This window comes from Lepidochelys kempii, chromosome 3, assembly GCF_965140285.1.
Source record: "Lepidochelys kempii isolate rLepKem1 chromosome 3, rLepKem1.hap1, whole genome shotgun sequence".
Classification (NCBI taxonomy): domain Eukaryota; kingdom Metazoa; phylum Chordata; order Testudines; family Cheloniidae; genus Lepidochelys; species Lepidochelys kempii.
Window position 1 is genome coordinate 169694424 of NC_136382.1, and position 27838 is coordinate 169722261.

The following is a 27838-nucleotide window of genomic DNA, read 5'->3' on the forward strand; positions in this document are numbered from 1 at the left end:
CTACTGAGAACAGTCTAGATCCATCCTCTTTGGAACCCCCTTTCAAGTAGGTGAAAGCCACTATCAAATCCCCCCTCATTCTTCTCTTCCGCAGACTAAACAATCCCAGTTCCCTCAGCCTCTCCTCATAAGTCATGTGTTCCAGTCCCCAATCATTTTTGTTGTCCTCCGCTGGACTCTTTCCAATTTTTCCATATCCTTCTTGTGGTGTGGGGCCCAAAACTGGACACAGTACTCCAGATGAGGCCTCACCAGTGTCGAATAGAGGGGAACGATTACGTCCCTCGATCTGCTGGCAATGCCCCTATATATCCCAAAATGCCATTGGCCTTCTTGGCAACAAGGGCACACCGTTGACTCATATCCAGCTTCTTGTCCACTGTAACCCCTAGGTCCTTTTCTGCAGAACTGCTGCCTAGCCATTCGGTCCCTAGTCTGTAGCAGTGCATGGGATTCTTCCGTCCTAAGTGCAGGACTCTGCACTTGTCCTTGTTGAACCTCATCAGATTCCTTTTGGCCCAATCCTCTAATTTGTCTAGGGCCCTCTGTATCCTATCCCTAACCTCCAGCGTATCTACCTCTCCTCCCAGTTTAGTGCCATCTGCAAACTTGCTGAGGGTGCAATCCACACCATCCTCCAGGTGATTAATGAAGATATTGAACAAAAGCGGCCCGAGGACCAACCCTTGGGGCACTCCACTTGATACAGGCTGCCAACAAGACATGGAGCCATTAATCACTACCCGTGGAGCCTGACAATCTAGCCAACTTTCTATCCACCTTATAGTCCATTCATCCAGCCCATACTACTTTAACTTGCTGGCAAGAATACTGTGGGAGACCGTGTCAAAAGCTTTGCTAAAGTCAAGGAACAACAAGTCCACTGCTTTCCCCTCATTCACAGAGCCAGTTATCATAGAAGGCAATTAGATTAGTCAGGCATGACTTGCCCTTGGTGAATCCATGCTGTTTCTGTTCACTTTCTTCTCCTCTATGTGCTTCAAAATTGATTCCTTGAGGACCTGCTCCATGATTTTTTCAGGGACTGAGGTGAGGCTGACTGGCCTGTAGTTCCCCGGATCCTCCTCCTTCCCTTTTTTAAAGATGGGCACTACATTAATGTATTTGCATCCATGTTGGGCCAAATTATCTTCTCAGCTTCACTCATACAACGGTAACTCACTGCATTTGGGGCTACTACTGAACACTCACATAACTGTAAACCCACTGAAAATCACTGACATCTCTGTTCACAAGCCACCAATGCGATGTTGAAAATCAATGGGATTTCACAGGAGTAGCTGAGTACAGAATGTGCCCCTCCATTCAAATACCATACATTGGTACTGAAACAAACAGACATGATGCAGATTGCACTGGGTGGGGTGCCATCCATTCTAGCAGACGTAAGCCTTTAAATACCAATGCTGCTCTATCCTGCATTAGTGTTAGACTAAGGGTGGAATTTACAGATGTGCTCACTAGCATTGGGCTATTTCCGCTCCTACTGAAGTTAATAGGAGTTTTACTATCAACTTGAGATGGAGCAGAGTTAGGTCAATGATGAGTGCTTTAGAAAAATCCCACCTGTGTGTTTTGCAAGGCTAGTGCCAAATCAAGCTTTTAACAGCTGTCAGGTGTAAGTCAACCCATTTATCCATTAAATTTTAAAAAATAAGAATAGATTAGAATTTATAGTCAGCAAAACGATCTCTGAAGATGCAAATCAGAACATAGATGCACGCAAATGCTGAGACAATTGGCAGCCCTGAGTAGCCTTTCTAAAGAGTGTTTTCCTTTGAATAAAGAAAAAATGTGGCATTAATATAAAAGACTTTGGGATAAACAAATTAGGGCCCCCACTCTGCTCCTACTGAGGTCAATAAGACCTTTGCCATTGACTTTAATGGGAGTAAGAGCAGGCCCTTTTGTAGTTAAGATTCTAGCCAAATAACCTTTCTGTCTTTTAAACTGCAGCTAGCAGAGGAGCTGTACTGTATCACTTTATCTCCCCAAGTAGTTATCCTACTTTAGCTTTCTCAGAGGTCAGCTATTCTCTGTGATAAGCATATCCGGTGGAGAGGAAAGACACTTAATCCTCATTTATCTGTCTGCTTTTATGACCCTGACCAAAATACACCTCCATCAAGTCCAGAAAACATAGGAAAAAAGGAGCAACGCAACAGGGCAAAGATTTGTCACGTGTCAGCTGTTCAAAGGGAAAAAGAACTTAGCCTTTAGTGGCATTCGACTCCTGAGCTAAAGGACAGAGATGTATAAACAATAACCAGTTAGAGTCTGAGGCCCAAAGGTGTTCAGGTGCCTGAGAGTCCCATTTTATGAATCACTGTGATCCACAAAACTCCTGCTTGGCTGCCACCTAACCCTGTAGGCACCTACAGTCACTTGACACCGAAGTTTTTGCTTCTGGGCATGCACACCACTACCTCACTCCAGGTGCCTGGGTCCTGCCTTAGCCCCAGAGCGATTCACAAACCAGGGAAGATAGGTGTTTGGTCACCTACAGTCGCATGCAGGGCCTAACTCAGTCGGTATGCTGAGAGGCTGCCGACTGGATTGGGCCCTGCAAGCGAGTTCAAAACAAAACAATCAGGGTGGGAGAGGGAAGAGGTGGAGCCCCCTTATAACCTTTAGCCTAGTGGAGGATGAGGAAAACCCCTCAGTTTAAGTCCCTGTCCCCCCCCGAGGGGAATAAGGGATTGGAACAGGGATCTATCAATGATCAGGTGAGGCTCTAATCACTAGGCTACAGAGTCACTCATGCTTTCACTGGCCCAATTATTCAATTACTGAATTAAAGTGGAACTCTGAACAGAAGAGATTAGGATATTCTGCTGTGGTGTTCCCTAATAGCCCAGTGGTTGGGGCACTCACCTGTGCAGTTCCATTTAAATCCCTTCTCCCTGTCATGAGGAGGGGGGACTTGAACCAGGATTCCCAGATCCTGGATGAGTGTACCCTAACTACTAGGCTAAAGGTTCTAAGGGATTACCTTTGCCCCCGAATGTTTTGGGTGAACTCGCCTGAGAGGCCCGATGCAGCCTCTGAGCATACCTATCAATTGGGCCCAACATGTGACTTAGGCATCTGAAAGCCTTTCTTCCCCCATCTTCATCCATCTCAAGCAGAGCTAGGTGCCTCTCTCTGTGCGAGGGGCAGGGCTCACCACACCCCCCTCTGGTCTGCATCTCCCATTGGCTAGCTTAGGCAGTGCGCTGCCTTGGCATATCAATTTAAGGCATGTCTCTCCTCCCTTCATTGTAAATGGAGCCTAGGCACCCAGCTCAGGCTTTGTGGATTGCAGCATCTTCTAGGTGCCTAAAAGTCAGGCTCCACAGTGCTCAGCATTGCAACTGGGCCTTAGTGCCTCACTAAAATAGAAAGCAAACAGCTGTATAGACTTATGCTTCTAAAGGGCTGAACTGACAGCTCATACTAACAATAGCAACAGATGATCACCTCAGATAAACATCTGACAATATTATAATAATGATTATGATATGGGAACAGGCTGAAATTATGCAGTGTTACCACAATATGTACTTGTTTACCGGAGTTAAATTTTCCCTGTTTATATACACACTAACCACTATTTCGAGAGCAGATAGCAAAACATTATATGTTATATATTAGCCTGTAGCAACTCAGTTTAATTAAGGATCAGGGAAAGGAGAGGAATTCCTTAAGCTTTATTACAGCATGGACCACACTTTAGATAGCTTGAAGGCATTTCCCTTCCCACTTTGGATCACACAGACCACCAGCCCCTCCATCCTCAATCAGATAATGTCCCTATGGCAACTACAATTGCTTATATGGAAAAGTAAACATTAGGAAAGTATTTGATATATTTTTGGCTTCTTTTCATGACACAATTCCTGTAAACAAGGAGAGGCAGAACAGCTCTCCATAGATGAGGGCTTTGGACCACAACCATGGAATGAGATCGCTGACTTTGAGGTATTCAGAAACTCATGAAGGGCATGTCTACACAGCAAAGAAAAACCTGCAGCTGGCCCATGCCAGCTGCCAAGGGCACATGGGTTTGGGCTGCAGGGCTGTTTCATTGCTGGGTAGACTTCCAGGCTCAGGCTGGAAGGGTCCCAGACTCAGGGTCCAGCCTGAGACTGAAGTCCACCCAGCAATGAAACAGCCCCACAGCCTGAGTCAGCTGGCATGGGCCAGCTGCGGGTTTTTCTTTGCTGTGTAGACATACTCCAAGTAATTTTGCAAACTGTCTATGAAGAGTTTGGATTGGTTTTCAGCAGTCTATGCCTGTGCTTTGGTGATCTTGTAACTAGGTGTGCACACTGGGGATCTGCACACATAAGGGAAGTGTGCAGAAAAGCACAATGGTGTGCATTTAGCTTTGAAAGTATAGTGTTAATAAAACAAACACTGGGACTGAAATTAGCATTGTAAGGATGGAATGTGGTGAAATTTTGACCATTTAATCAGTCCGAGTGAAGATCCATTAACTCCTACCCCAAATTGTTCTCAAAGGGCCAACTCAAGGTGTTTTCAGCTACTCACTCAATGACATGCTTGGGTTACAGAGGCGCCCCGCGTCTAATGGCTCTGCCTATGCCCTGCCCTCAACTGAGGGGCAATGTGGGGTGTAAGGAGTACAGAATGTCTTGCATGAACACGCTCAACATCTGGAAGAATTTCCCCCGAATGAGACAGTGGAAAGTTGCGTTTGATGAAGGAACATAGAGAGCTTCTGACGACGGAGAATGGGGGAAAGGGAGTGCCATTGTCTAACGACGAGGCATTTTTCACCCCAAAACTATTTACTGAACATTTTCCAGGATGCAGACAGAGCACAGGGGGTAAGTTAGCCAGGAAAGTCGAGTTTTTTTTTTAAGCTTGTGCACTTACACAAAAGCAGCAGCACACGTGCTTTGCTTAAATGGCACCTTTCACTTCCCTCTTTGGCTTAAGTGGGAGTATTTAAATATACAAACTAACCCTGTAAAACAAGATCCAACAAAATATTTTTGATACATCTTCTCCTCCCCAAACCCTTATTTAAAAAACAGCATCACTGTGCATGTTAGACAAAAAGATCCAAGTCCATACAAGAGTCCCGGTCCATGACTTTGTTCATTCATTTTCTCCAGTAACAAAAAGGTGCACGTTTTTCTTAGACTGCAGCATCTGAGCAGCACGATCTACACCTACCACAGCAGCCAACTTCTGAGCATCATACTTTGAATAGATAACAGTACAAGTCCAAGTAGCTTCCTCTCCACTGGCTGTGGCTGTCAGCATATTACAAACCTCGCTGTAGAAATGGGGGTAGGTCGGTAACCCATAGAAAATGAGGTTTCTGATGCCCCTTATTAGGTATCTAAATTAGGGAAAAATATCATTATCACAATCTTGTATTCTGCAATCTGATTTCAGAAACTCTTTATTTACACTGTCCATTTATGAAAGTTACATAGTAAATTCACAAAAAGAAAAGGAGTACTTGTGGCACCTTAGAGACTAACCAATTTATTTGAGCATGAGCTTTCATGAGCTACAGTTCACTTCATCAGGACTCAATCCTGTGAGGCTCTGAGCTCTCCCAGTTCCCTGACTTCAATTGGAGTTAAGTGCACTCAGCCTCTTCCATGACTGAGCTCTGCGAGTCCAGTGCTACATCCACTGATGGCTGGGAGTCTTGACATTGACTTAAACAGAAACAGAATTTAGAGCTTAATCCTGCTAGGTATTGGGCACTTCCTGAAAAGCGCTGAGCACCATCAACTCCCACTGAACTCAAACTTTTTGGATTTAATCCTAATACAGTAAAACTTGGTCAAACTAAGGCCCTGGTCCTGCAAAGGGATTCACGTGGGTAGTGTGCCCCAGCGGTGTCCAAATTAAACCAGTGCAATTCAATGGGGTTGTACAAATCCACTCACAGAGATCCCTTTTCTGGCTTAGGTTTTTTTTGGGCTCTATTATCTAAATTTATCTCCCCCCCCCCCCCACCCGACATACATCACTGAAATAAAATCCAAATCCCCTTTAGCAATACATTAGGAGTTACCAGAGGAGTAGAATGTAGACTAGTTTAAGTGTCTGATCGCTTAAAATGCTTTTACGACATCCAAGGATGTAACAACAGCCAAAAGACTGTTGGAATCTTGGAACAATCTTACGTATGTGCTAGACAGAACAAAAACCAGTTCAGAACCGGGATTTCCGTTCCACAGAAAATGCCAACATTTCAAAACAAGATTTGTTCTCAGTCAGAACGAATAACTGAAATATCATGCAAAAAGAAAATTAAAACCGATTCAGAATCATCAAAAATGTTTTATTTTAACCAATGTTATGCATTTTTACTTTTTTCCGTTGAAAATTTCATCAAAATTTATATCAAATGTTGCACAGGAAAGTTTAGACTAGACTAAACAGCATTTTCAAACAGAAAACTATTCCATCAAAAAAAACCTGATCAGCTGTAGTCAGGAATAAGCACTTTTTCTGAATAGCCTTGATTTGTCACTTACACATCTGGACTTTTTTTCCCCTTCTTTAAAATCCAGCATTAACTTAGTTTTAATGCTTTTTCCTAGACTATTGTGGAGAGGAAGGGAGAAGAAATCAACTACAGAAATACCCAAATGTATATATTAAAACCTGAAGAGAGACACCCTGGGAAGCTGTCACACTACCAGCCTAAGCACTCTACATGCTGTAAGAGTCACTATATGGTTTACTGCACCAAAGAGAGGACTTGAGAACCGGACACTCCAGAATTCTAAACCTGGCTCTGCTATAATTTCCTTCGAGAGGGCCTTGGGCAAGTCCTTTAACCTCCCTGCCTCAGTTTGCAAAATGTTAATATTGTTATCTCTCTGCCACATAGGGAACTTATGGAGAATGAGTGAATAGTTGTAAGGCACTTGAAAGATGCAGGGCCAAATTCGACCTTGATGTAAGTCTGTGTCAACTCCAACCCTGTCCACTTTGGCCCCTAAAATGCTAAGTATTACCATTTCAAGAAAGTTACTTAGAATATGGGTTTAAACCAGAAAAATTATATTCTAAAGGGCCAAAAAGGCTAGAGTTGGGGGGAGGGGAGAGAAAGAGAATGCTCAAACCAACAACAAAAAACCCAACACACTCTGCTGGATGATCTGTATTACTGAAAATAGCAAGACCCTTATACTCAGATAATGGATGTTGAAGAGATGGCTCTGCGATACTGTAAAATTCAAAGGATACAGGATGTGAGTGTTTCAGGTCAATTTATGGGCACAAAGCTTGTTTGTTTTCACTTGCCTTTTTTTAAAATGAGATTTTCAAGCTAGTCTACATCCTGCTGTACAGAGATTGGGAGAGTCATGTGGGGACATTCTTCCTGAGGCAATGCTGGGAGCACTGAGCAGCTGTAGGTGCTCTTCTGAATGTAATTTAGCAGAGACCCTGACCCTGACTTGTGCTCAATAAGGATCCTATAACTTTTACGCAAGGTCAGTTTCATCAGCCTCTGGGCTCCTAGCAGAATCCTACTTTTGTAATTTCGGGTTGCCTTACTAAATTCTACTGTTTCAAGTAGAAAACTTACTATGGGTCCCCTAAAAACTCTCTTAGTAGTGCTGCTGTCACGGAACAAACTCCATGTTCCTTTCCAGAGGTGAAAGGAATTATCCCAACACAGATGCAGACTGTGATGACCATGAGGACAATTCTGGATGGTGCTGTGTTCCTGCAGATGTCAGTGGGGAGTTGGGTGCATTTACCAACTCCCAACATTGAACCCTGTACAGTATTTAATGTATTATTAAAGATTTAAGGGAATACTTGCCATTTTTGTTTGTGTTAATATTTCATGAGTCTCCTACTTCAATCTAAGAAGGATTCTCCAAACAGGTTACACTGGTTCACGAACCAGACCACCACCACCCATCCATTACTGCTAGTTTGAGGCTAGCATATCCCAAGGGCAAGACTTTGCCTTCAGATTTCCATATGTGCATCTCAAAGCAGAATCTGGCCCATGACTTACCTTTTGTAAAAGTGGAAGCGTTCAGTGAAAATTAAGAACTGCTTCTCTCCCTTGAGGAAGAACTGTCTTGCTCTGGAGATACCAGATTTTTTGGTGTATTCACAGATATGTGTAAAATTCAGCTCTTCCTTCTTGAAGTAATTTCGAAGACGCACATAGTCGAAATACGATGGAATGTAAATGAGTGTATGTGACATGATTGCATCACGATACTCAGGCAAAACTTTGTCAATGAAGAACTGAAACCTGGGTTAAGAAAATGCACATGAATATTATCCTGAGTCAATACCCATCTTTCCAATATGTAAAGGAGCTTTCTTAAGAATGGGGGGGAGAAACCTTACCAAAAAAAACAAAAAAGAACACCAACCCCCTCCCCCCCCACAACTCCCAAACGTTATTAGTCTGTGTCACAGTCAAAAAACTCTTTAAACTGACCAAGGTTTCCAGACTTGAGAAGGGCTAAATACAAAGGTACATCAGTGTAAGGGTTCTGTGATGTTGTTTATAATATTTACAAAGAAAAATGCAGGGAGCGAGGACTAGGGGAGAGAAAAGTACCAGTGCATTTATTTGACTGCAGGGTCTAACCCGCATCTCATGAGCAATAAGAGCACACACTACTATTTACTATTTCATTATTTTTAGGTACACCTGCCCTGTAGGCCCCTGGACTAGGCACTGGGGCATAGCAGAATGGTTTCGGCAACAGATTACCTTGCATCTATTACAGAAATAGAACTTTCAGCTTCCAGCCTTCGGAAGACATGAGGAAGCTGTACCACAACATGGCTAATGGAGCCAATCGAGGGTACATTCCTTACAGCTACCTGCAGAGGGTAAGTCAAACAGTTAGAGAAGCAGTGAAACGTAAGTGGTGTTTAAAAAGCCTTCACATTCTAATCAGTTTTCAGTTGATGACATACTCCTTCAGGCAACAAACGAGGCTGTTTTGAACAAGTCAACAGAGAACTACTGCCAGCCCTACTTCCACACAGAATCTGCGTAACTATACATGACATGGCAACTAGGAGGATATGGGAGTGGGAACTAACTCACTGCTTTCTGTATGCCTTTTGCTCGTCTTGGACAATGGTCATTTTCACTTTCTGGTTCTCATGGATTAATACAATGCTATAATGTTTGGCTTGCAAGCAAGTTAGAGGGAATGCAACATGTAAACAAAAATTCCATTGAACCCCCCCCCCCCCCCAAAAAACAAAACCAAAAAAAAAAAATCCCCTACAACCCCTCTATTAATAGTCAGGTTTATAAGATTCGATACAAAACCAATCCCTAAAATTTGACCTGAAACTTTGTCACATCAGGAGTCTCTGTAACGACTCTGTGTTCGCACAGTGCCTAGCACAATGGGGTCCTTTCTTGGCTGGCTCTTAGGCACTGCCAAATAAAAAAAAAATCTAATAGATCAAATAAAATTGCAATGGAATCTCTGGGTATAAGAATGGTTGCTTAAGGCAATAGTTTGCCATTGGAGATCGTTCTTAGTGCAGGCTGCACTGTCCTGTAGATTAAAAACTGATGTGCATTATATGAATTATTGGCACACGCACAAACAATAGGAATTTCTATTGCTATTTCTTCATGTTGAAGATTAACATGGCATCTTGTCAGAGGGTGGCTGGCCCTTCTAAAGGGAAACAGTCCACTGTGATGGCAGCTTGTTTGCCTCCACAGTGAAGAAACTGAACTGTCACCTAACTGACAGCCATGTTACTAAACCAGGCCTACAGGGCCTGGCCTCTCAGGGGATGGTCTGCAGAGTGAAGCTGCAGGATGAGAGAGTCTCCTGCTTTGGTCCATAAGGAAGGGACCAAAGGGAGTTATGGTTGAGCAGAAACCCGCAGCTGCCGGTTTAGTTTTCCTTTTGCAGAGAAGACAAAGAAGGCAGGATCGACCTCGTGTCTTCTCCAGAGGCTCAGAGAACCATCAGAGGCAAGACCTCAGGGATGAGGGGCTGGACCCAGCTTAAGATGGGGTAGAAGAACTTTATGTTATTTAAACCAAACCCAAAGAATGGCCACCAGACTCATTAAAGGTGCTTTTTGGAGGGGGGGGGGGGGGGGGTTAGAGTTATTGAGGAATCAAGAGGGGAAACTGAGCTAGGGTGCAGCAAAAAGTCAACCCTGGCCACAAGAGGACACGTAGGAAGCAGCTGATCCTGTTACCTCCAAAATCTAAGATAGTTATTGGCCTGTCCGTGAACTCACCTGGCCTCTGTAATTGAAGCAGTTCTTATTGAAGATAGAGTTAATCTGGGGATCTTGAAGAGCACTAAACAGTAGCGTTTGACGATAATACTTTGACCAGTTATTCAGATTCAGCATGCGCACTCGTGAAAAATCTACACCATGGGACTCCAACGGAAGGAGGTTGAGGTGGTTCATTAGGTGCTTTAAATGAAGAGAAACAGACATATGTGACTTTAGACCACGAACGCACACTTGGCAAGTAAGTTAACTGCACTGCGAAAGTGAGTGGAAATGAACAAGTCAGCTGACAGCATAACAAACTAGCAGCCTCCCAAAACACAGCTTTCTGGATCCTGCTCACTCATCAGATGAACAGAAATTTAATTAGGCCCTGTAAAAAGAAATCTAGTAGGTCATTAGCTCCGCAGACTTTAAAAGCTTAAAGTGAGGTAGATTTCATTGTTGGTATGGTCCCAGCTCCTGATTTCTTCCCCATGTTGGGCCAGTTCCAGAAACTTTAGACCTAATCAATAAAGCCCAAGTGGAACCCACATAGCACTTAGTGAGAGTTATGAACACAGATGGTGAACTCATCCCTGTGCAGAGGAGACAGCACCAGGCTTATGTGCCACATCAGTGAATTTCACTCAGAGAAACTTCTGGATTGGCATCAATGAATGCATTTTTTGTTAATATTCAGTTTTATGCTCTCCCCCCCCCCCCGGGACACATTACTTAAAAAAGACACTCTCCAAGCTCACTTCTGAAAGCACAGTGTTAACGGTGCTTGTTAAATCTTAGGAATTTATACCTGGGCACCTTAGTAGGGTGTTTCAGTCCAGCAGTCTCATGGAAATCTGCTTTGTTTTAATATACTGAACCATGTATTTTTTCCCCGAAAGATACAGAGCTAACATTTTAAGTAATAATTCAAGGAGTGTTTATGAATTACCTAAATTCGGCAACTATCGGGATGCTAACCCGCCTAAGCCAAATTCCAAGGCAGACAGAAAGCAACTTCCTTCCCAAGTCCTACACATAGTTACAATCAGATACAGTAATCTACTTTAATTTCTGACCTGAAATGTTGTCTAATATTATTGTAAACTGCCATACAACTGCTATGTTCCCTCCCAGAAGTGAGTGAAGCGATCCCTGTTATCTTCCTCATAGGGCTGTTCCAAGATTTAATCAACACTTTACAGAAATTTGGATAAAATGTGCTACTGAAATGCCAAATATTGAGACCTACAGAGTAAAAGTGCTGAGTATTACTGAAATCCAAGGAGTATCATAGGCCTAGCAGACTTCAGCATGCATCTGTAATTTTAGGACAAAATTACTTTTAGCATATGAAAATGTTAGTGAGATGAAACATTATTAAGTGGGGGAAGAGAGAGAGAAAATGAAAATTTGACACAGAGTTTATTGCTAGGGATGAATTACATAACTAGTTAGACATAGCATAGCATGTCAAACAAATAAAGTAACATTGGGTGAAAAAACCTACCAGAATATGTTCCCAATTCTGCATCAGGTAAACATCTGCTTGATCAATTATAAGAATTTCTATCGATGAGAGGAAATCAAAATCTCTCTTCTTCTCCCCCTCTGCCCCAATAATGGTCCTCAAGCCAAGGGGAGAGGCAATGATGATATCAGAAGAGTAAAATGGTGCATATAATCGCATGCTCTTTTGAAGAACAGCAACCCCTGTCCAATAAAAACCAAAAAAAGTCAAACATACTAAGAAAATACTGCTGTTTGATCACCATACTTCCTTTCCCCCCCATCCCAAAGGGTCATGCAATGAAAAAACCCACAATTCTCTCTCCTTCTCCCCCACCCCCACAGTTTATACCCTTCCCCTTTAAATGTTGTTGTAATCATTATCTTACTCTGTCCAAGGAGGACTGGATGGAGCACCTTTAAAAATATATCAATACCATTCACAGATCCATAGGTTACTAAAACACAACACTCCCCTCCTTCATAAAGGCAGGATGACCCATTCTGCTCTCAATTCCATCAATGCCAGTTTGGAGTAACTTTATTGGCACTGGTTCTACACTAGCATAATATATCAGGCATGCTGGGCTGACCTAGGTACTGTTTCTTTTGTACAAAAATAAAGTGATGAGTTAGTTATCCAGGTCATGACTACACCATTGATGGTATTTGGGCCCACAGCTTTCTGTGCCCGAGTTAGACACTTTAAGTCAGGAATTCACCCCAATGGCAAAACTCCCACTGACTTCAACAGGGCCAGGGTTTTACCTTTTGTATTTTAAAAGCTCCTCACTGGAAATCAAGCCAAAGAAATAAGCTACCAGAGGGCATAAACACACAAGACAGAGTTGCAATTCAATGTAACAAAAACATTGACAAATATTTTGTAAAAATATTAAAAATAATAATGAACTAGTAGAGTTTAAAATGCATTCCCTAATCCATACTAAAAAGGATTTTAGTGCCTAGATAACATGGTGATAGATGCCATCACAATGCTGCTACAAGAGGACAGATAACGATTTCCTCTCTATTCAGATGAGCATTTCTTCACAGCAGTAGGTGAATCAGACAGGTTTTTACATGGGATGGGATATTGGAGAGTGATTTGGCTGCAGAAAGCAGCGTAACACTCAGTAAATCACAGCTATTCACTGGTGATGGGGCAAATGCTTGCATTTGCCATGACATTATCAAACATCTTGAGGCCAATTTATCTTTCAAGGGACAATAATTTTAAGAGCCTCTTCTTATCTGTCTAGGTAAGTTTGAACAACCATCTACTCCTCATGGCATCAAGCCACAAGCTAATTATCTGCATACCACGCTACCACACCAGCATGAAGTTTCAATTTATTAAACAGTCTGGACATTTTCTGCTCAGCTAGTATTCATACTCACTGCCCATCCTTTGCATGCATGAAAGCTCTGCTGGAAATCATATGCAATACAGTAGAAAATTGCTTTGCTCATTACAGAATTTCTAAATTTTCCTCAGGCCATTACTGATTAATAACTTCAGTGCAAACAAACTGCTTTAAAAAAATCAAGAGAAACTATAGTCATTACAGGTGGAAGAGGTCGATTATACCAAGTCCATCCTTTCCCAATTGCAATGTGGATTCCCCCAGCTCCAATAAAAGATGCACTGGGTTTTAAAATTATATTAAACTTGATCTTAACCACGAAGCAGAAAAAGACTTCATAATGTTACTTTACCAAAAAAAACAAAAAAACAAACAAAAAAAAAACCCTTGACCTGGAATGAAATTTTCAAGAGTACCTAAACTGCATTTTCAAGAGTGATTTAGGCACTTAGGAGCCTAAGCTTAATTGGAAGTCAACAGAAATTAGACTCCTAAGTCATTTAGGAAAACTGTATTCCTGCTCTTTAATTTTAGAACTAAAATACTCAAATGATTTTATTACCTATCCTGAAATGATCATCGATGTTGCCTGCAAACACAGCTTCATAATCTTCAGGTCTTTTCAGGTTGGGAGGTTTCTCATCTGGATCAGAACCAAACTCCCCTTTGAAGCGCTTTTTGTTACTTACATCTATTTGTTTTTTACACTCTGACTCAAGGAGGCTGATGAAAATCTGCACCACGCGTAAGGCAGATTCACGGAAGGGCACTACTATCAGCACCTGTATGGACCAACACAATTACAAAAGGATAACTTTACTTGGTAACGAGGTCTTCTCTAGAGAAGAAGGGAATGCACATCAACCTATGAAGCACAAAAAATACAAAGATGCCTGAATTTTATTTATTATTACACATAGTACCCATTATTGTGCCATCTGGATTAAAGGAAATATAGGTCCCTTGCAAACAAATTCTAAGGTAGAGGGTTATGCCTGAGTGATGAAAGCCTGACTGAACAGATATGATTGGGTCCAGAAGCTGGCTCAGTGAAGTGCTTCAAAATGCACTTCCACTAAAACAGGCCTTAGCTGTTGGCTTCCAAACACCTTATTGCGAGTCAGCTATAAGTGACTCAGCTGGAACAGGAAATGCAATGAGTAAACTTAAGCCCCCTTTTCTGTGAGCAAAGAGGAACCATTGGAAGAGGAACCTGTGAAGTTCTGCTGTACAATGGATGGGGCTAGATGCCCAGGTGCTTACTCCCAACCGTGGTCTGGAGCTCAGCTCTGCAAAGGACACTCTGGTCATTAGCATGCAGGGCATGGACAAGACAGGGCCCACTGGCACCAGAGGATTTTCCACTCTGCAGATCCTTCTATTCTCCCCACACAAGCTAGCAAAGCCCCGCACACAGATTATCCAGCCAAATGGCAGGAGTCGCCTCTACACAGCTACTTGGACTTGGTGCTGTATTTGGATCTAAGTTCGGTTCTAGTAAAAACACCACTCAAAATACTAATATCTAAATAAACTAATAGAAGAAAAAAAACCAAACCAGATGGTTTTAAAAGGTAATCAGTCCACAACGTACTGTGACAATCCAACACTGGAACTTTTAAACCAGGCCACTTACACTTCTAGTGACAAATCAGTGCAAACTGAATCCAGCTGTCCATCCATCAGTTTATGGTGGCTTAGTGACATGCTCCCTATCAAGAACATAATTTGATTGCAGGACAGCTCTAATCTGGGCCTCATCACCAATGAAAGGGGAAAGCGGCCTTATTAGAATCTGATGGGACTGGATCCCCTTGGGCCAATACAGATAGGTCTCTGCTGATTTTTAATTGACATAGCAATAGAGTTATGTAATAACAGCAGAGGAATTTTGGTCCCAAGTTATGCTGCACCGGATACAAAGAACGTCTGAAGCAAAGCGGGACCTGCAATGACAGTAGCCCTTGAGAAACAGGTGGAAGGAAGTAGGAACTCATAAGGCTTTGGCTGAAGAGTAGTGACTATACAGAGCCATTTCCACTGGTCCTAAGGGCAGCACGTGATTTTCTGGGGCAGTCTGTACAGATGTTGACCTCCAACTGCAGCAACAGTATAAGTTGTAAAGGGAGATATGGAGGTTCTTTATTTGCTAGTGTAGCAGGAATGGAATAAGAACAAGGAAGGAGACACACATCGATCTGTAATGGTACTAGAAAAACTCTTCCAACAAAAACAGGTCTCCTGGAATTAGTCTGCCTGCAAAATGTGCAAAATGAAGTTAGCCCTTTTCCCAGACTATTTGTCCTTGCCACTTACAGACAGCTTCAAGACAACACGATCAGCCAGTGTGGAAAGACAAAAATTGGGAACATGTCAAAAGATATAAAGAGCTAGTGGATGATGCCAGGATAAACTATTATGACATTTGCATGGCAGGGCCAATTACCCAGCAAAAGATTATGCTAATGAAGTCCTCCCACCTTAGGTCTGGTGAGTCCTTGGTCCCTGAAATCATCATCATCAATGGCTGGCTTCTGATCCCTTCGTTTGGCATTATTGCTGAGGACCTGGGCATTTGCCTTCAGGATGTGATTCACTGCATGCAGACAGTAAGCATGACGAACTTCTTCCCCATTCCCTAAAGCAGTTCTTTCTGGGTAGAACAAGTCCTTGTACTGATTCATAATACAAAAGAGTTCCTTTTGTAACAGGGTAAACGGGTGATTGTTCTGTTTAGTTAGTTTGGATAAGAACTGGCTGTTCACTTTTGGCCAGGTGGATTCTAAAGTCTTATGAAGATGAAGCTGTTTCAAATCAGCTTCTTTATCTGGCTTAAAAGTTCTTGGCTGCTGTAACGAAGAAGAAAAAACTAACTGGCCCAGCGTTGGCCACTGGAAAAAAAAAAAAAAAAAAAAAAAAAGAAAATCAAACGTGTTACTTTATTACTTAGCACTATACAGCTAAAAATATACATTCCTATGGCAGTTATTTTAATAACATATGAAATACTAGTCTATCAAACTTGATACAAATTAAAAACCTTTCTTCCTTCAACATGCACCATCTCTCAGGCTTGGTCTACATTACGAGTTTTTATTGGCATAGCTACTTCGGTTGGGGGGGTGGAAAAAACACCACACCTCTGACCAATGTAGCTATGCCAACAAAACCCATTGCAGATGTAGCTTATTTTGATGGAAGTGGATTTCTAACAACATAGCTAACTTTGCTCAGGGAGGTGGTGTTCTGATATTTGCAAGAAAACTCCTTCTGTCAGCGTAGTCTGCATGTACATTATGGGGCTATGCCAGCATAGCAATGCTGATATAGTCACCATTTACTTTCTTTACCATATGAAAAATAAGATAATTCACGTAAGCACTTTTTTAAGATCAAAGACCAAATTCAGAGGCGATGTAAATTACATGTTAGTTGCTACGCCTTAGAGAGTTTAACCAAGAAGCATAAGGTAGTGTGATTTACATTCTGAAAGGCCAGAAGCGATGGGTGCAGAGGAAGCAATTAGCAGGGGCAAGTTAAATAAGACTCTAGCTTCTTCTCGCCTCTCACAAAGTAAGTTACACCCTAGCCTCATTTGTTCTCACTTGCACTCAATTTACCAATGTACATCATGCATCAGTTTACAGATCACCTCTGCATTTGTTCTGTGTCTTTACCTATGGCCACCCTTCAACAAATAACATCATGGCCTACTGTAAGATTCCAATTAAACATCAGACTCCAGCCTGAAGGAGGGCAAGCCAACGTATCAGGTGGATAAAAATAAATGATTTAAAGAAACCAAGAAGGAAATTGCATTTTTTAATGCAAATTAAGTGATTTTTCTGCATAAGAAACCTATTTGAAATGTTGACAATTTATATTACTACCTAAATTTATTATAATAATTTAAATTAAAGAAAAAATAATATTCAAGCAGTACATTTTTGTTGCCAAAGTTTAAAAAGACACTGATCTGGTGATCCTGTCTAAGCACCTGAACAACAGTTTGACAAAATGCTCGGTCCAACTTTTGACTGCAGTAGTCTCTTCTGCAAGTGCAGAGAGAAATTTCTTCTTTATTTCAGTTTATTAAACTAGAAAAAGCAGAATATGAATAAAAAATGAAGTGTGAATGAAGTTGTAATTCTAAAGTTGTAAAGGATATGGTGAAATAATCAGTTCAATTCATTAACTACAGATATACTTCTTTTGTTTACTAAATCAGGTAGTTTAAAATACAAAACATGTTTTGATAAACTTAGTTTTTTTTAATTTATGCATCCAGAACTTAAGGTAGTTTTAATTACTTAACTAATAAAAATTTAAAATACTGTTTTGTAGATTTTTAAACTAAATTCCAATTTCCATTCAAATGCAGCTTGACACAAATCATGAATAAAAAATTTACTGAATAAGAAAATCATTCACCACTTTCTAACATAATAAAAATGTAAAGATTAAGAAGCCATTCAGATATGTTAAGCTATGTAATTGCTTCAATAAATGTGTTTAGATAGAGTATATTCTTTTACTAACAAAAAAGTATTAAATTATACCAATTAATGAGAATCAATGCAAAACAAGATTAAAATTGATTATTCAAACCAAGATTTCTTGCTTGTTGATTAAGATCAGTGATTTGTAATCAATCTACCCTTGTGTTGAATAACTGTGCTGTGTGTGTGTGTGTGTGTGAGAGAAAAACTGTTTTCATGGTGACATAATCTATATGCAACTAGAAGAAACATGTCATGGAGATGAATAATAGAATACAGTAGTCCTAGGACATGAATATCAAGATGTGTTTTATGTGGTTCATTTTAGGACTAGTAGTTAGTCACTACTAGGAGTGCAAAACTAATGATAATTGTTGAGCAAGATGACAAATGAGAAGGACCATCCATTTAAAAATCTAAAACAGATTGCATACCCTTCTAGGCAAGGACTGTATCCATGTTTGGAAAGTGTCTAGCACATTTGCTATGGCAATCCAAGTAATAAAAAATGATATTCATTTTCTAAAAGTATTTTCTATCTATACAGCTTTGATTCCTATTCATTAGGAGTTTTTCTAAAACTACCAGGAGGACAGAGTTGACAGCTGCAGGTTACTTCTTGGATAATTTATCCAAGATGTTACATGTGCTGGGCATCTTTAACTTTCTCCCCCGAGAACAAAACCCTTAGTGACAGATAATTGTATTTGAACAAGTAGATGAAAGAGGACATCTATTAAGTGTGGCTTGTTGGTGTAGGGTAGGAGTCTTGTTTTAGGTGTAAGAGATCCCAGATTCAAATCCTGAACAAGTCTAAGTTTTCAGGAGGTCAGACTAGATGGTTCCTTCTGGTCTTAAATCTATGAAATAACATCAAGGTGTCTGACTGGATGAATGATCCCTGTGGTAACAAGTGTTCAGGTGCCCAGGTGCTTGCCTCCTCTCAGAATCAGTCCTTGCGGGACTAATCCTAATCCTACCAAAAGTCAACAACAAAATGTCTACTAATTTCAGTAGTGCAGATTAGACCATAAGGGCCAGATCCTCAGTGGCTCCCATTTACTCCAGTTGAATATCTGAACTTAAATTTTGACTCCAGCTTTGAGCTAGACAAAAAGAAAAATCTAGGCAACAATGCAGTCTGACTGAATGCTGACAAGAGTTCCAACAGTAATAAGTATTCAGAATCTATTTCAGTGCAGATACTGGAATTTTGGAATAATAAAGCATACAAAAAGGACTAATGTAAGCTAAACATCAATTTCATTTAATGCAGGCACTTTTATAAGTTCATGATGGGGAAACAAACACATCATTACCTTCAGCTGAATTGTACTTTTAGAACATGCTGAATGGTTTCCTATTTCTTTTTCTTCCAGTTCTTTGTTCATATGTTGCTTAAATGGATCTATTTAAAAAACAAAAGCTATTGTTACTAAAACTGGAATCAAATTCCTGAACTGATTTGCAAGTTGAGTCATACATGATTTTTGAACCAGGTAACTCAGTTGCTAAAGAAAATGATTTTACAGCACTTGGAGGGAAGAGACATTTCACTTCTACAGAATATCAAATACTCTTTATATGAACAAAACATAAAAAAATAGCACCACGCTGGAAACAGTGGAGCTTCAACTGCAAGACATGTGTGAAGGGGACAGTACTGTTGAACATCACTTAGTATCTCACATCTTGCAAGAAAAATAATGAGCCCATTTTCTTTTTCATAGAAAGCTCTGCTTGGGATAGGGTGCTTTTGATCAATTATCTCAACACCGTTCTAGTTATGGGAGAAAAACTTTTTGAAAAAGCATTTTTTTATTTGCTTCATTTCCCTAAAAGGTGGTGAAGACTCTGATTAGTCTAATCTCTCCCAAGCTCCCAAACTGCTTCTGAGCTCTTGAAAGGCCTGATTTTCAATTAATTTAGGGAAGTAATTGCATAAGCAGATCACGTGGCTGTCCATACACTACAGCATGTACAGTCATAGGCATAGCTTTTTGAAAATCAGGCCCTGACAGTAATTGCATCACATGGGACTGCTCATTTCATAAGAAAAAATGCCTACTAGAGAGAGAATCCTAGTGCCAATGTCTTGAGGTTATCCAGCGCTCAGAACTCATGGGGTTTTCTAAATTGTGGCAGTGCTGTGCATTTCTTCCCAGCAATGCAACTGAAGAGGATACTACTTTAAAGTAAGACAGCTGCTCTGATTTGTTACTCTTTATATTGGTTCCAGCATTGGTTGGCCAAGGGTAAGTGAATGATTACCACCGTTCTCAGGAAGTCACTGCTGGACAAGGACAGAAGTTTGCTCCCTGACTGACGTACCCATATCTGTTGTTCTAGAGGACCCAGTTTCGCCTCTTTTACCACAGGCTGAAAAGCAGCTTCCAGTCCACGTCGCAAAGAAAAGAAACATTGTTTATAGGCTGAACAATGTCACTGTGCCAAGTATGCATTTGAAAAGCTGCTAGTTCTTATTAAAATGCAATTCCCACAACATAAGCAATATTCCCCAGGGTAACAAGAATGAACAGTTTTTCCCATCACATGGCCCTTTGATGCCTCCACCCTAATGTAGCAATAACCAAATTGCATCCCAGATTTAATATCAGCTGCTGTTGTAAGCAGACAAGCCAGTGTCACCAGGGATGATGCAAATATAATTTCTCTCTTTTAAATTATGCCCTCTATCAAAACCACATAGCAGGAAATGTGAACAGAAATTCTGCAAATGCCAATGTGCGGTATGTTACTTTATCACGAAAAGGCCACACACATCACCGCACACCGTTATTTGTATTATGCACGGCGGTGTGATTCAAACACTGGAGTTTGGGTTGCACATCCCAGTTCGATTTAATGTTTAGAGAGAGATTCTCAGCTGCATCACTAACAAGCACAGCACAGAACTCACAGATGTAAAGGCTTTGGTGTCTTTAAGCCACCTTTGTGCCTTACCATTCCTGGGCTGCAGAGCCCCTGTCATAACTCAGACCTGCTGTTTGGACTGGTTAAGTTACAGCAGCCTCCCTGGGCTGGCCTATGGGCTGCAGCACTGCCCAGAATCTCTGGAGTACTCTCCTGGCACATCTGTTACCCCAGAGCTTGTGAGGGCTTGCTCAGAAGTCAGCCTTATGGCTGTCTTCTGCCATGCTTGTGCCAAGTGAATCCTCCTCCAGCTAGATACAGGGCTTCTAGGGCACTTTACATGACTCTGCCCCCCACCCCCTTTTTTTGGGTGTAGAAGGGCCACAGCAGGAATAAGAATCTCAGCCTCTGTTTCTTGAAATTTAGAAGTGGAGTACAGACGGCATCTATATTCTTAAACTTCAGTCTAGTTGTTGTTTGAGTTAGCTTGGGAGATGGGCTTTTAATTCATAGTATGTGTGTGGGTAAATTCAGTCCTCTGTTCTCTCCTACCAGGAGTCACAATCACATCATTGTTAATGGGAGAATAACTAGATTCCCGAATCTGAAGACAATTTGTCTATCCACATTACCAGGTGAGCTTACATAGACACAACTGGCTTACAAGTCCTCGTAACAGAAATGTAACATAAGAATTCGAAGGCTAGACAGCATGACTTTAAGGAGTTTGCAGTCTTGCTGCGTGTGGCTATTGTAAACAAGTGTAAACTATCAAACTACAGGAGCCGCACTAGAGAGGGCTCACTACACAAATACTGTATTTTACCTTCTGAAACCATGACAGAAGAGCTACTCTCCCTCTCATCTGCATTGTAATCACCACTCTCCTCGACCATGAAATTGGTTTCCAGGCTAAATTCAGATTCATGTTTCACATCGGTGAACTCTTCAATTGCTCCATGTTTTGGGTCACTGGAGGTATCTGCTCCATCGGCTTGCTCCTGGCCAAGCATCTGCTTTGCTGTGTCTTTAGCTGTGAATTATTGAATAGAGAAATGAATTATGTTCTCCAAAAAAAGTCACTCTACATGGACACCTGATTCTTGCTGGTTAGGTTCCAGGTATTATTTTAGCTACTGGTTATTTTTCCCCAATATTCTTTCCAAAAACAGAACCAGTTTGTGTTTTACAGTAACAAAGGCTCATATGCATAATGGTCACTGATGCCCAACGGATTATTTTAAACAATATATCTTTGTAGATGGGTGTCTTAGCAGCCAAACAACAACCCTATTTTAAATAGCTACAATTTTGTAAAGCTGCCACCTCTTTACTAGAATTCTTCGCTAACCAACCTTGCAAATGAGGCTCTCTCTCCTTGTAAAGAAAGTTTCCTTCCATTTCAAATATTTATTCCTCTAGAGGCAAATCCTGCCTTCTCTTCTGTGGTAGCAGTTGAACTAGGTGCTGAGTATCATAGAACCATAGAATATCAGGGTTGGGAGGGACCTCAGGAGGTCATCTAGTCCAACCCCCTGCTCAAAGGAGGACCAATCCCCAATTTTTGCCCCCGATCCCTAAATGGCCCCCTCAAGGATTGAACTCACAACCGTGGCTTCTCAGGCCAATGCTCAAACCACTGAGCTATCTCCCTCCCACCCCCGCAATGTAGGGGAATGGCCTGTGCCGGTGGGGAGCATCCTCTGTGCGACTTGGCAGAGTCCTGCTCCGTGAGGGTTCTAGGGGCTGGTGTACCCACTGCTACATAGATCTATTAGCCATTACCCCTTCAGCGTAGAGTTGCAGGAGCCATGGAAGGTACTACTGCCTCAGGGCCAGAGGCAGCAAAAACAACAAACCCCACCTCCCACAACAGACAACCCAGCATGCAGTGCAGCCACTCTGGGATACAGAGGCTTTAATGAGTGTCGCGGTTTGTTTATACCTGCCGATTCAGCCATTGTTACCCAAACATTAGAGAAAAACTACCTTCTTTCTGGTCCTGCACATCATTCTCATCTTCTTCACCGGCTGTATGATCTCCATCTTCACCCTCCTGAGACTCTTCACCACTTTCTTCCTCATCACTTTCTTCCGACTCATTTTCGTCACCTTCTTCATTGTTAGAATCTGGAACCGTCTTGAACGTGGCTAGGAGCTTGTGATATACAGAGACCTGTTCTGGTTCACTCTCGCCATCACTTTCTGCACTTGAGTGATCGGAATTCTCCGACTGAATGTGAAAACAGTGTTCCAGAACCTACATATTATTCCTTCAGCATGTTACTTGTTCGCATGCATCCTAACAGCATAACAATTATTAGTGTGTCTACATACACAAAGCAGCAGTATTTTCATTTAATGCATGTGGCCAGCCCAAGATCTCCCATTTTCAGTTTTGCATTCCATGATTCTACTCTTGAACAGACCTATGTAGTTTCATTGCATCTCCATAAGGGCAGGCAATTAAGTTAGGCCTCCTAGTTGAGATTCTGAAAGCGGATTTAGCCACACAACTCCCTTTAATTTCAATAGAAGCTGTGTGGCTAAATCTGCTGGGTAGTTTTGAAAGTCTCCTTCTCCAAGAACAGCTTCTTGTGATCAGTTGGGATTGAAAGAACTTCAAAGTGAAGTTAAAAGTTTTGGCATCAGAAACTTCAAGACAAAAATTGCTATGAGTAAGAGACATCTACAACAGAGCTTATCAGTACAATATTGTTTTCAGCTTTATAGGGATCGGCTTCATATTAATGGAACTTCGTTAGGAAGTTTATGTTTATAAGTAATAACACACTGAGCATCTCTAAGGAAAGTCTGTTGACACAGTACAAGATGACAGTTCTGACCACGTCAGAGGACCAAGCTTCTCTGGGAACAGACGAGTCTGGCCACTTGGACACAGAACTTTGACCTCTGGACTTTTAAATATGAAATCTAGTTGTTCTGTACTGACTTAACTCAATGGGCTTGTCCAGAGTGTAGAGTAACACAGATTTTGACCCTGTCAGTCTAAGCCATGGTCAGAGGGAGATCAGAATGTTTGTAGTCGCCATAAGCAATGAGTTCCATTAAACTGGTGCAGGACACTCAAGAGAGCAACCCATATAGGAAGAGACTTAGTGGAGATCTGCATCAGTTTAGCTCACTTGGTAATCAGTAAAAAGTCACTGCTCAGATCCTTCTCCTATTGAAGAAACATCTGACTTTCAACGAGGCAAAACTTGGTCTCTGAAAGATTAAGTCAGCAAAAAGTCCCTTATAACGAGTATGGAACCTGGTGGACAGGCCAACCCTGACTCTCTAAGCAATAGCCAGAATCCTAGCTGCTGTCTGCTATACCAGCCCAGCAAAGTGCCTTCCGCAAGTTGGATGAATTGTATGGTACCTGGCGCAAACCTGCTACCCTAAAGAGTGACCATAACTGACCAATGCATAAGATGACCAATACAGACCTTGGAAGAAACTTAAAAAGCCAGGAGATCCAGAAGGCCCTGCGTGCACCAAATAAAAATGATCCTGCGTAACAATGTTTAGCTATGACTGCAAGTAAATTTCACACTGCAGCCAGTACTACAAACACAATTTTACTATGCAGAAATATTGGCAAGCTTCATGCCGAGATTAAATTTTCCTTTTCAGCTCCTGGCACCTTGAAGTGAGAGGCAACAGAGATACCGTAAACAACAATATGAACTATGGCTGAAGAAACAAAATAGCAAAAGAACCCAGCCTCCTCATCCATCTGAAAGGGGATGATGGAGGGGATTCCCTTTTCCAGACCAACACAAAATTAAAGCACTACAGATCTCTAGAAGTGGAACAAGCTGTAATGAAATTCCTTCACTCCACAAAAAGCTACCGTTTAATTGGAGAATGAAAATCAAACTGCCTACCCCATAATGGGCATTAATAAAATAAAGAGTTACAAGGGACACTCTCAGATTTAATATTATAATTATTATTAACTCTCCATTTTAAAAGTCTAATTTACTTTTCACTATTATTGTTAGGTGAAATGCAAAAATTCTCCACTTAGCTTGGATGACAAAAAGAGACTCAGTTTCTATTCAATTTCACTTCCCAGCTCTCCTGTTCTAGGCAGTGCTGACATTTTTGGATTGCAAGTCCTTCAGAGAAATGTTTAAAACCACAATAAACTATTTTCAATGGATGTTTTTAACTTCACTGAAACTATTCTGGAAGCAGGTTTTTACTTAAATTAAAATCTTGATTTGGCATCTAAATTAGCTCTATACTGTTTAATGCTTCACATTAGTTTCATGACTATCAATAGCAATGCAAAGAGGACTATAAAAATAGCAATAATATATTACCAGCTCACAAATTTCAGTTGTTTCTTCTCTCCCAGAAACCCTGAAAAGACATTGTTGACATTTATTTTTTTTAATTATCTGACAGTTTCTCCACATACAACATAACAAAATGGTACAGTGTGGGAAAGGGAACAATAAACATGAATAAGTCCTAGTGTAATTAAAAGCCACCTTAAAGGAAAAGCTAAATGTTACTGCATGGGCTGGGCCTTTAAGGGGGAGCTGGGTTCAGCCTCACCTGTGCCTAGTACTCCATATCCCAGGTGATGAGTTTGGGTCAGGTGACAAACATCACATAATGGTAGCCCCAGGGGTAGGGCTTCCTATAAGAGTGAGCCTGCTGCCCTCAGAAGGAGGGCAACCAGGAGCTAGAGAAGACCTAAGAGTAGTCCAGAATGGGTGTCTCAGAGCTCTGGGGAGCTGAGGACTAGTGCCCTGATACAAGGGTAAAAGAAAGAGAAAGACACACGCTTATGCTTTAAGGGAGCAGAGATGCTCCTACAGGGTACCCTGCTTTCCATACCAGCCAAACAGAAAGGTCTGGCTAGAGCTACCAACAAGGGGGAGAAGTAAAGTCTTTGAGGGAGTTAGGAGCCCACAACAGTTGTAGTGGACTGCCAAGCCTGGAAAACACATGTGGGTAATTTTGGCTTTGAGTTAAATTATTATCTGATGTTAACGAACCAGACCCCAGAAAGGGAAAGTAATTCAAAGCACCTGTTGTGGTGGTTTGACTGGGGAAGGAGAGGAACTGAGGCAGTTGCAGAGTCTGACAGTAGATGAGGTAAGACCCTGTTATATTAAGTCTCTCATAAAAGCCATAATAACCAAGCATTCTGCTCCGTTGCTTCTGACAGACAAATTCCCTAACATACATTAACAATATGCCACCAATTTACTACAAGATTATTCAGCTAAACAAGTTTATACAACAAAGTTAACTGAGGCAAACTAGCATTTACAGCATTAAGATAGGATCAGTGAACTAATAGGGAACCACTTTCACTCTAGAAAAAACTAATGTACAGCACAAAGCCAAATGTTGTACAACATACTGGCTACCAATTCAATCCCATACCAGTGAAGGACATCTTTATATTTAATCACCAGATGAATCAGTACAATTACATGAGAGCCAAACACTACGAACTGGACTAAACATTCAAACTATACCTGTCCTTGCATGGGACAGTAACAGCATGTAGAGAGTCATAGGAACATATATTTTATGGGCTCCCAGTCAGACCTGCATGGTCTCACTCATTTGAAGAGACAGTCTCTAACTTGGATAAGGGTGGTTCTAGGGGGCAACAGTCCTCAACACATCCCCCAGGTGCACAGCTGGACACACAATCTGCTGTCCCGACAGGTTTCTAAGACCCCTGATCTCCATGTGAAAGCAAGATGCTGCCACAGTGAACATTCCCTCCCCCCCACCCCCAGGGAGAAAATTAAATGAAACCCACCAAGCCTCTTACTGTGCACAGGACACTCAAAAAATAGGTTTGGTCCTATGGGGGGGAGGGGAAGCGAAGCTTTAATAATAGTGTATCTGGATAGATAGGCACTTGTCAGGTAAAGATCTAATCAGGAGTTCTCAACCTTTTTCTCTCTGAGCTCCCCCCCTCCCCCCACATGCTGTAAAAACCCCACAGCCCAGCTGTGCCACTACAACAGTTTTTCTGCACATAAAAACCAGAGGCCGTGTTACGGGGTAGCAAGGAGGACAATTGCCCGGGACCCCTCACACCACAGGGGGCACCGTGAAGTGATGTTGCTCAGGCCCTGGGTGGTGGGGCTCAGGGCTGCAATCCCACGTTGTGGGACTTCAACTTTGCGCCCTGGCCCATGGCAAATCTAATGCCAGCCATGCTTGGCTGGGGGCCCAGGCCCCTGGTTGAGAACCACTGACCTACACCCACTTGGGAAAGCTGGGCGAGCAGTGGGGAAGCTGAGGTTCAGACCAGTTAAGCGTCTTGTCCAAAGTCACAAAGAGCCAGGAACCCAGCAGGAGTCACCTGCTTTTTCCAATCGCCCCCGCCGCCTTCCTAGGGCGAGGTCAGGCTCCTCCCCGGCTGGAGGGTTTCGCTGGGTCTTTGTGAAAGAGAGACTCACGATCTTTTTAAGCCGGCCCCGTTCAGCCTGACCCAGCCGGGGGCAGCGCGGCGAGCTGCAGCCCCAGCCGCACAGCATCGCCCCGTCCAGCCCGCGCCGCCCCGAGAGGCAACGCGCCCGGCAGCCTCCGGCACCGTCGTGACCCCGGGGAGCCCAGGGCCCGGCTGCCAGCTCTCCGCCCGCCTCCCAGGGGCCGGGCCGCCCGGGCCGGGAGCAGCCGGGGCAGCGTCAGCTCGGGGCGACACCTTGTTAGGTCCTGCCTCGCAAGGCCAGGGCCCGACCCCTCTAGGCGGAGGGCGCCGCTCGCCTCCTCCAGCCTCAGCCCATTTCGGCCTCGGCGCCTTCCGGGCAATTCATACGCTGAGAGCCGGGGGCTGCCCCAGCGCCGGGGAGGGGCGGGGCGGGAGAATGAGGCTAGAGGCCCCTGGGGCTCTTCCCGGGGCGGGTGCGAGGCCGGCGGGAGAAGGGGCAGTCTCCCAGCGGCACAGGCGGCTCCGGGGCGTCAGTCCCCACGGCCGGGGGCCCGGGGCAGCGGGGACAAGCGATCACCCCACCCGCGCCTTGCCCGCTCACTTGTCGTAGAACGGATGCGCCTCCCCAAACTCCTTGAGATGCTTTTTCTGCTTCTTGCTCAAGCTGCCGACCAGCGGGTGCCTGGGGGGCTTCCTTTTCCCCATGGCGCTGCGGCTCCACCCGCACCCACGTGGGTCCGCTCCCCGGCGCTTTACGGTCAGCCGTAATCCCTCCCTGTCTCGCAAATCGCTCCCCTCGGCGGGACCAGAGTGGGTGGGGATTAGCTCAGGCCTCTCCCTTTGCATGAGTGCGTAGCTGTCTGTCTGTGGTATTTACATCCCGGCCCTATAGCCCTGGTGTCTAAGGATAAGCCACGGTGCGG

At 42.7% G+C, this 27838-nt stretch overlaps 1 protein-coding gene across 2 annotated transcripts; it reads right to left on the minus strand.

The window, feature by feature from the left end:
- Positions 1–199: 199 nt before the first annotated feature.
- Positions 200–27708, minus strand: UTP25 (UTP25 small subunit processome component). 2 transcript variants are annotated; one of them, XM_073339009.2, is made up of 12 exons: positions 27517–27708; positions 24829–24868; positions 22484–22727; positions 21321–21527; positions 18940–19028; positions 15602–16012; positions 13684–13903; positions 11756–11958; positions 10264–10446; positions 8750–8862; positions 8033–8278; positions 200–5374 (listed from the first exon to the last, which is right to left on the minus strand). In XM_073339009.2, exons 1-12 carry the CDS (start codon positions 27618–27620, stop codon positions 5128–5130), a joined length of 2307 nt encoding a protein of 768 aa, XP_073195110.2. In that variant the 5' UTR covers positions 27621–27708; the 3' UTR covers positions 200–5127. The 2 variants fall into 2 exon arrangements, with proteins under 2 accessions (XP_073195110.2, XP_073195111.2); XM_073339010.2 differs by having other exon boundaries at positions 22484–22754; positions 27517–27693.
- Between the last annotated feature and the right edge of the window lie 130 nt (positions 27709–27838).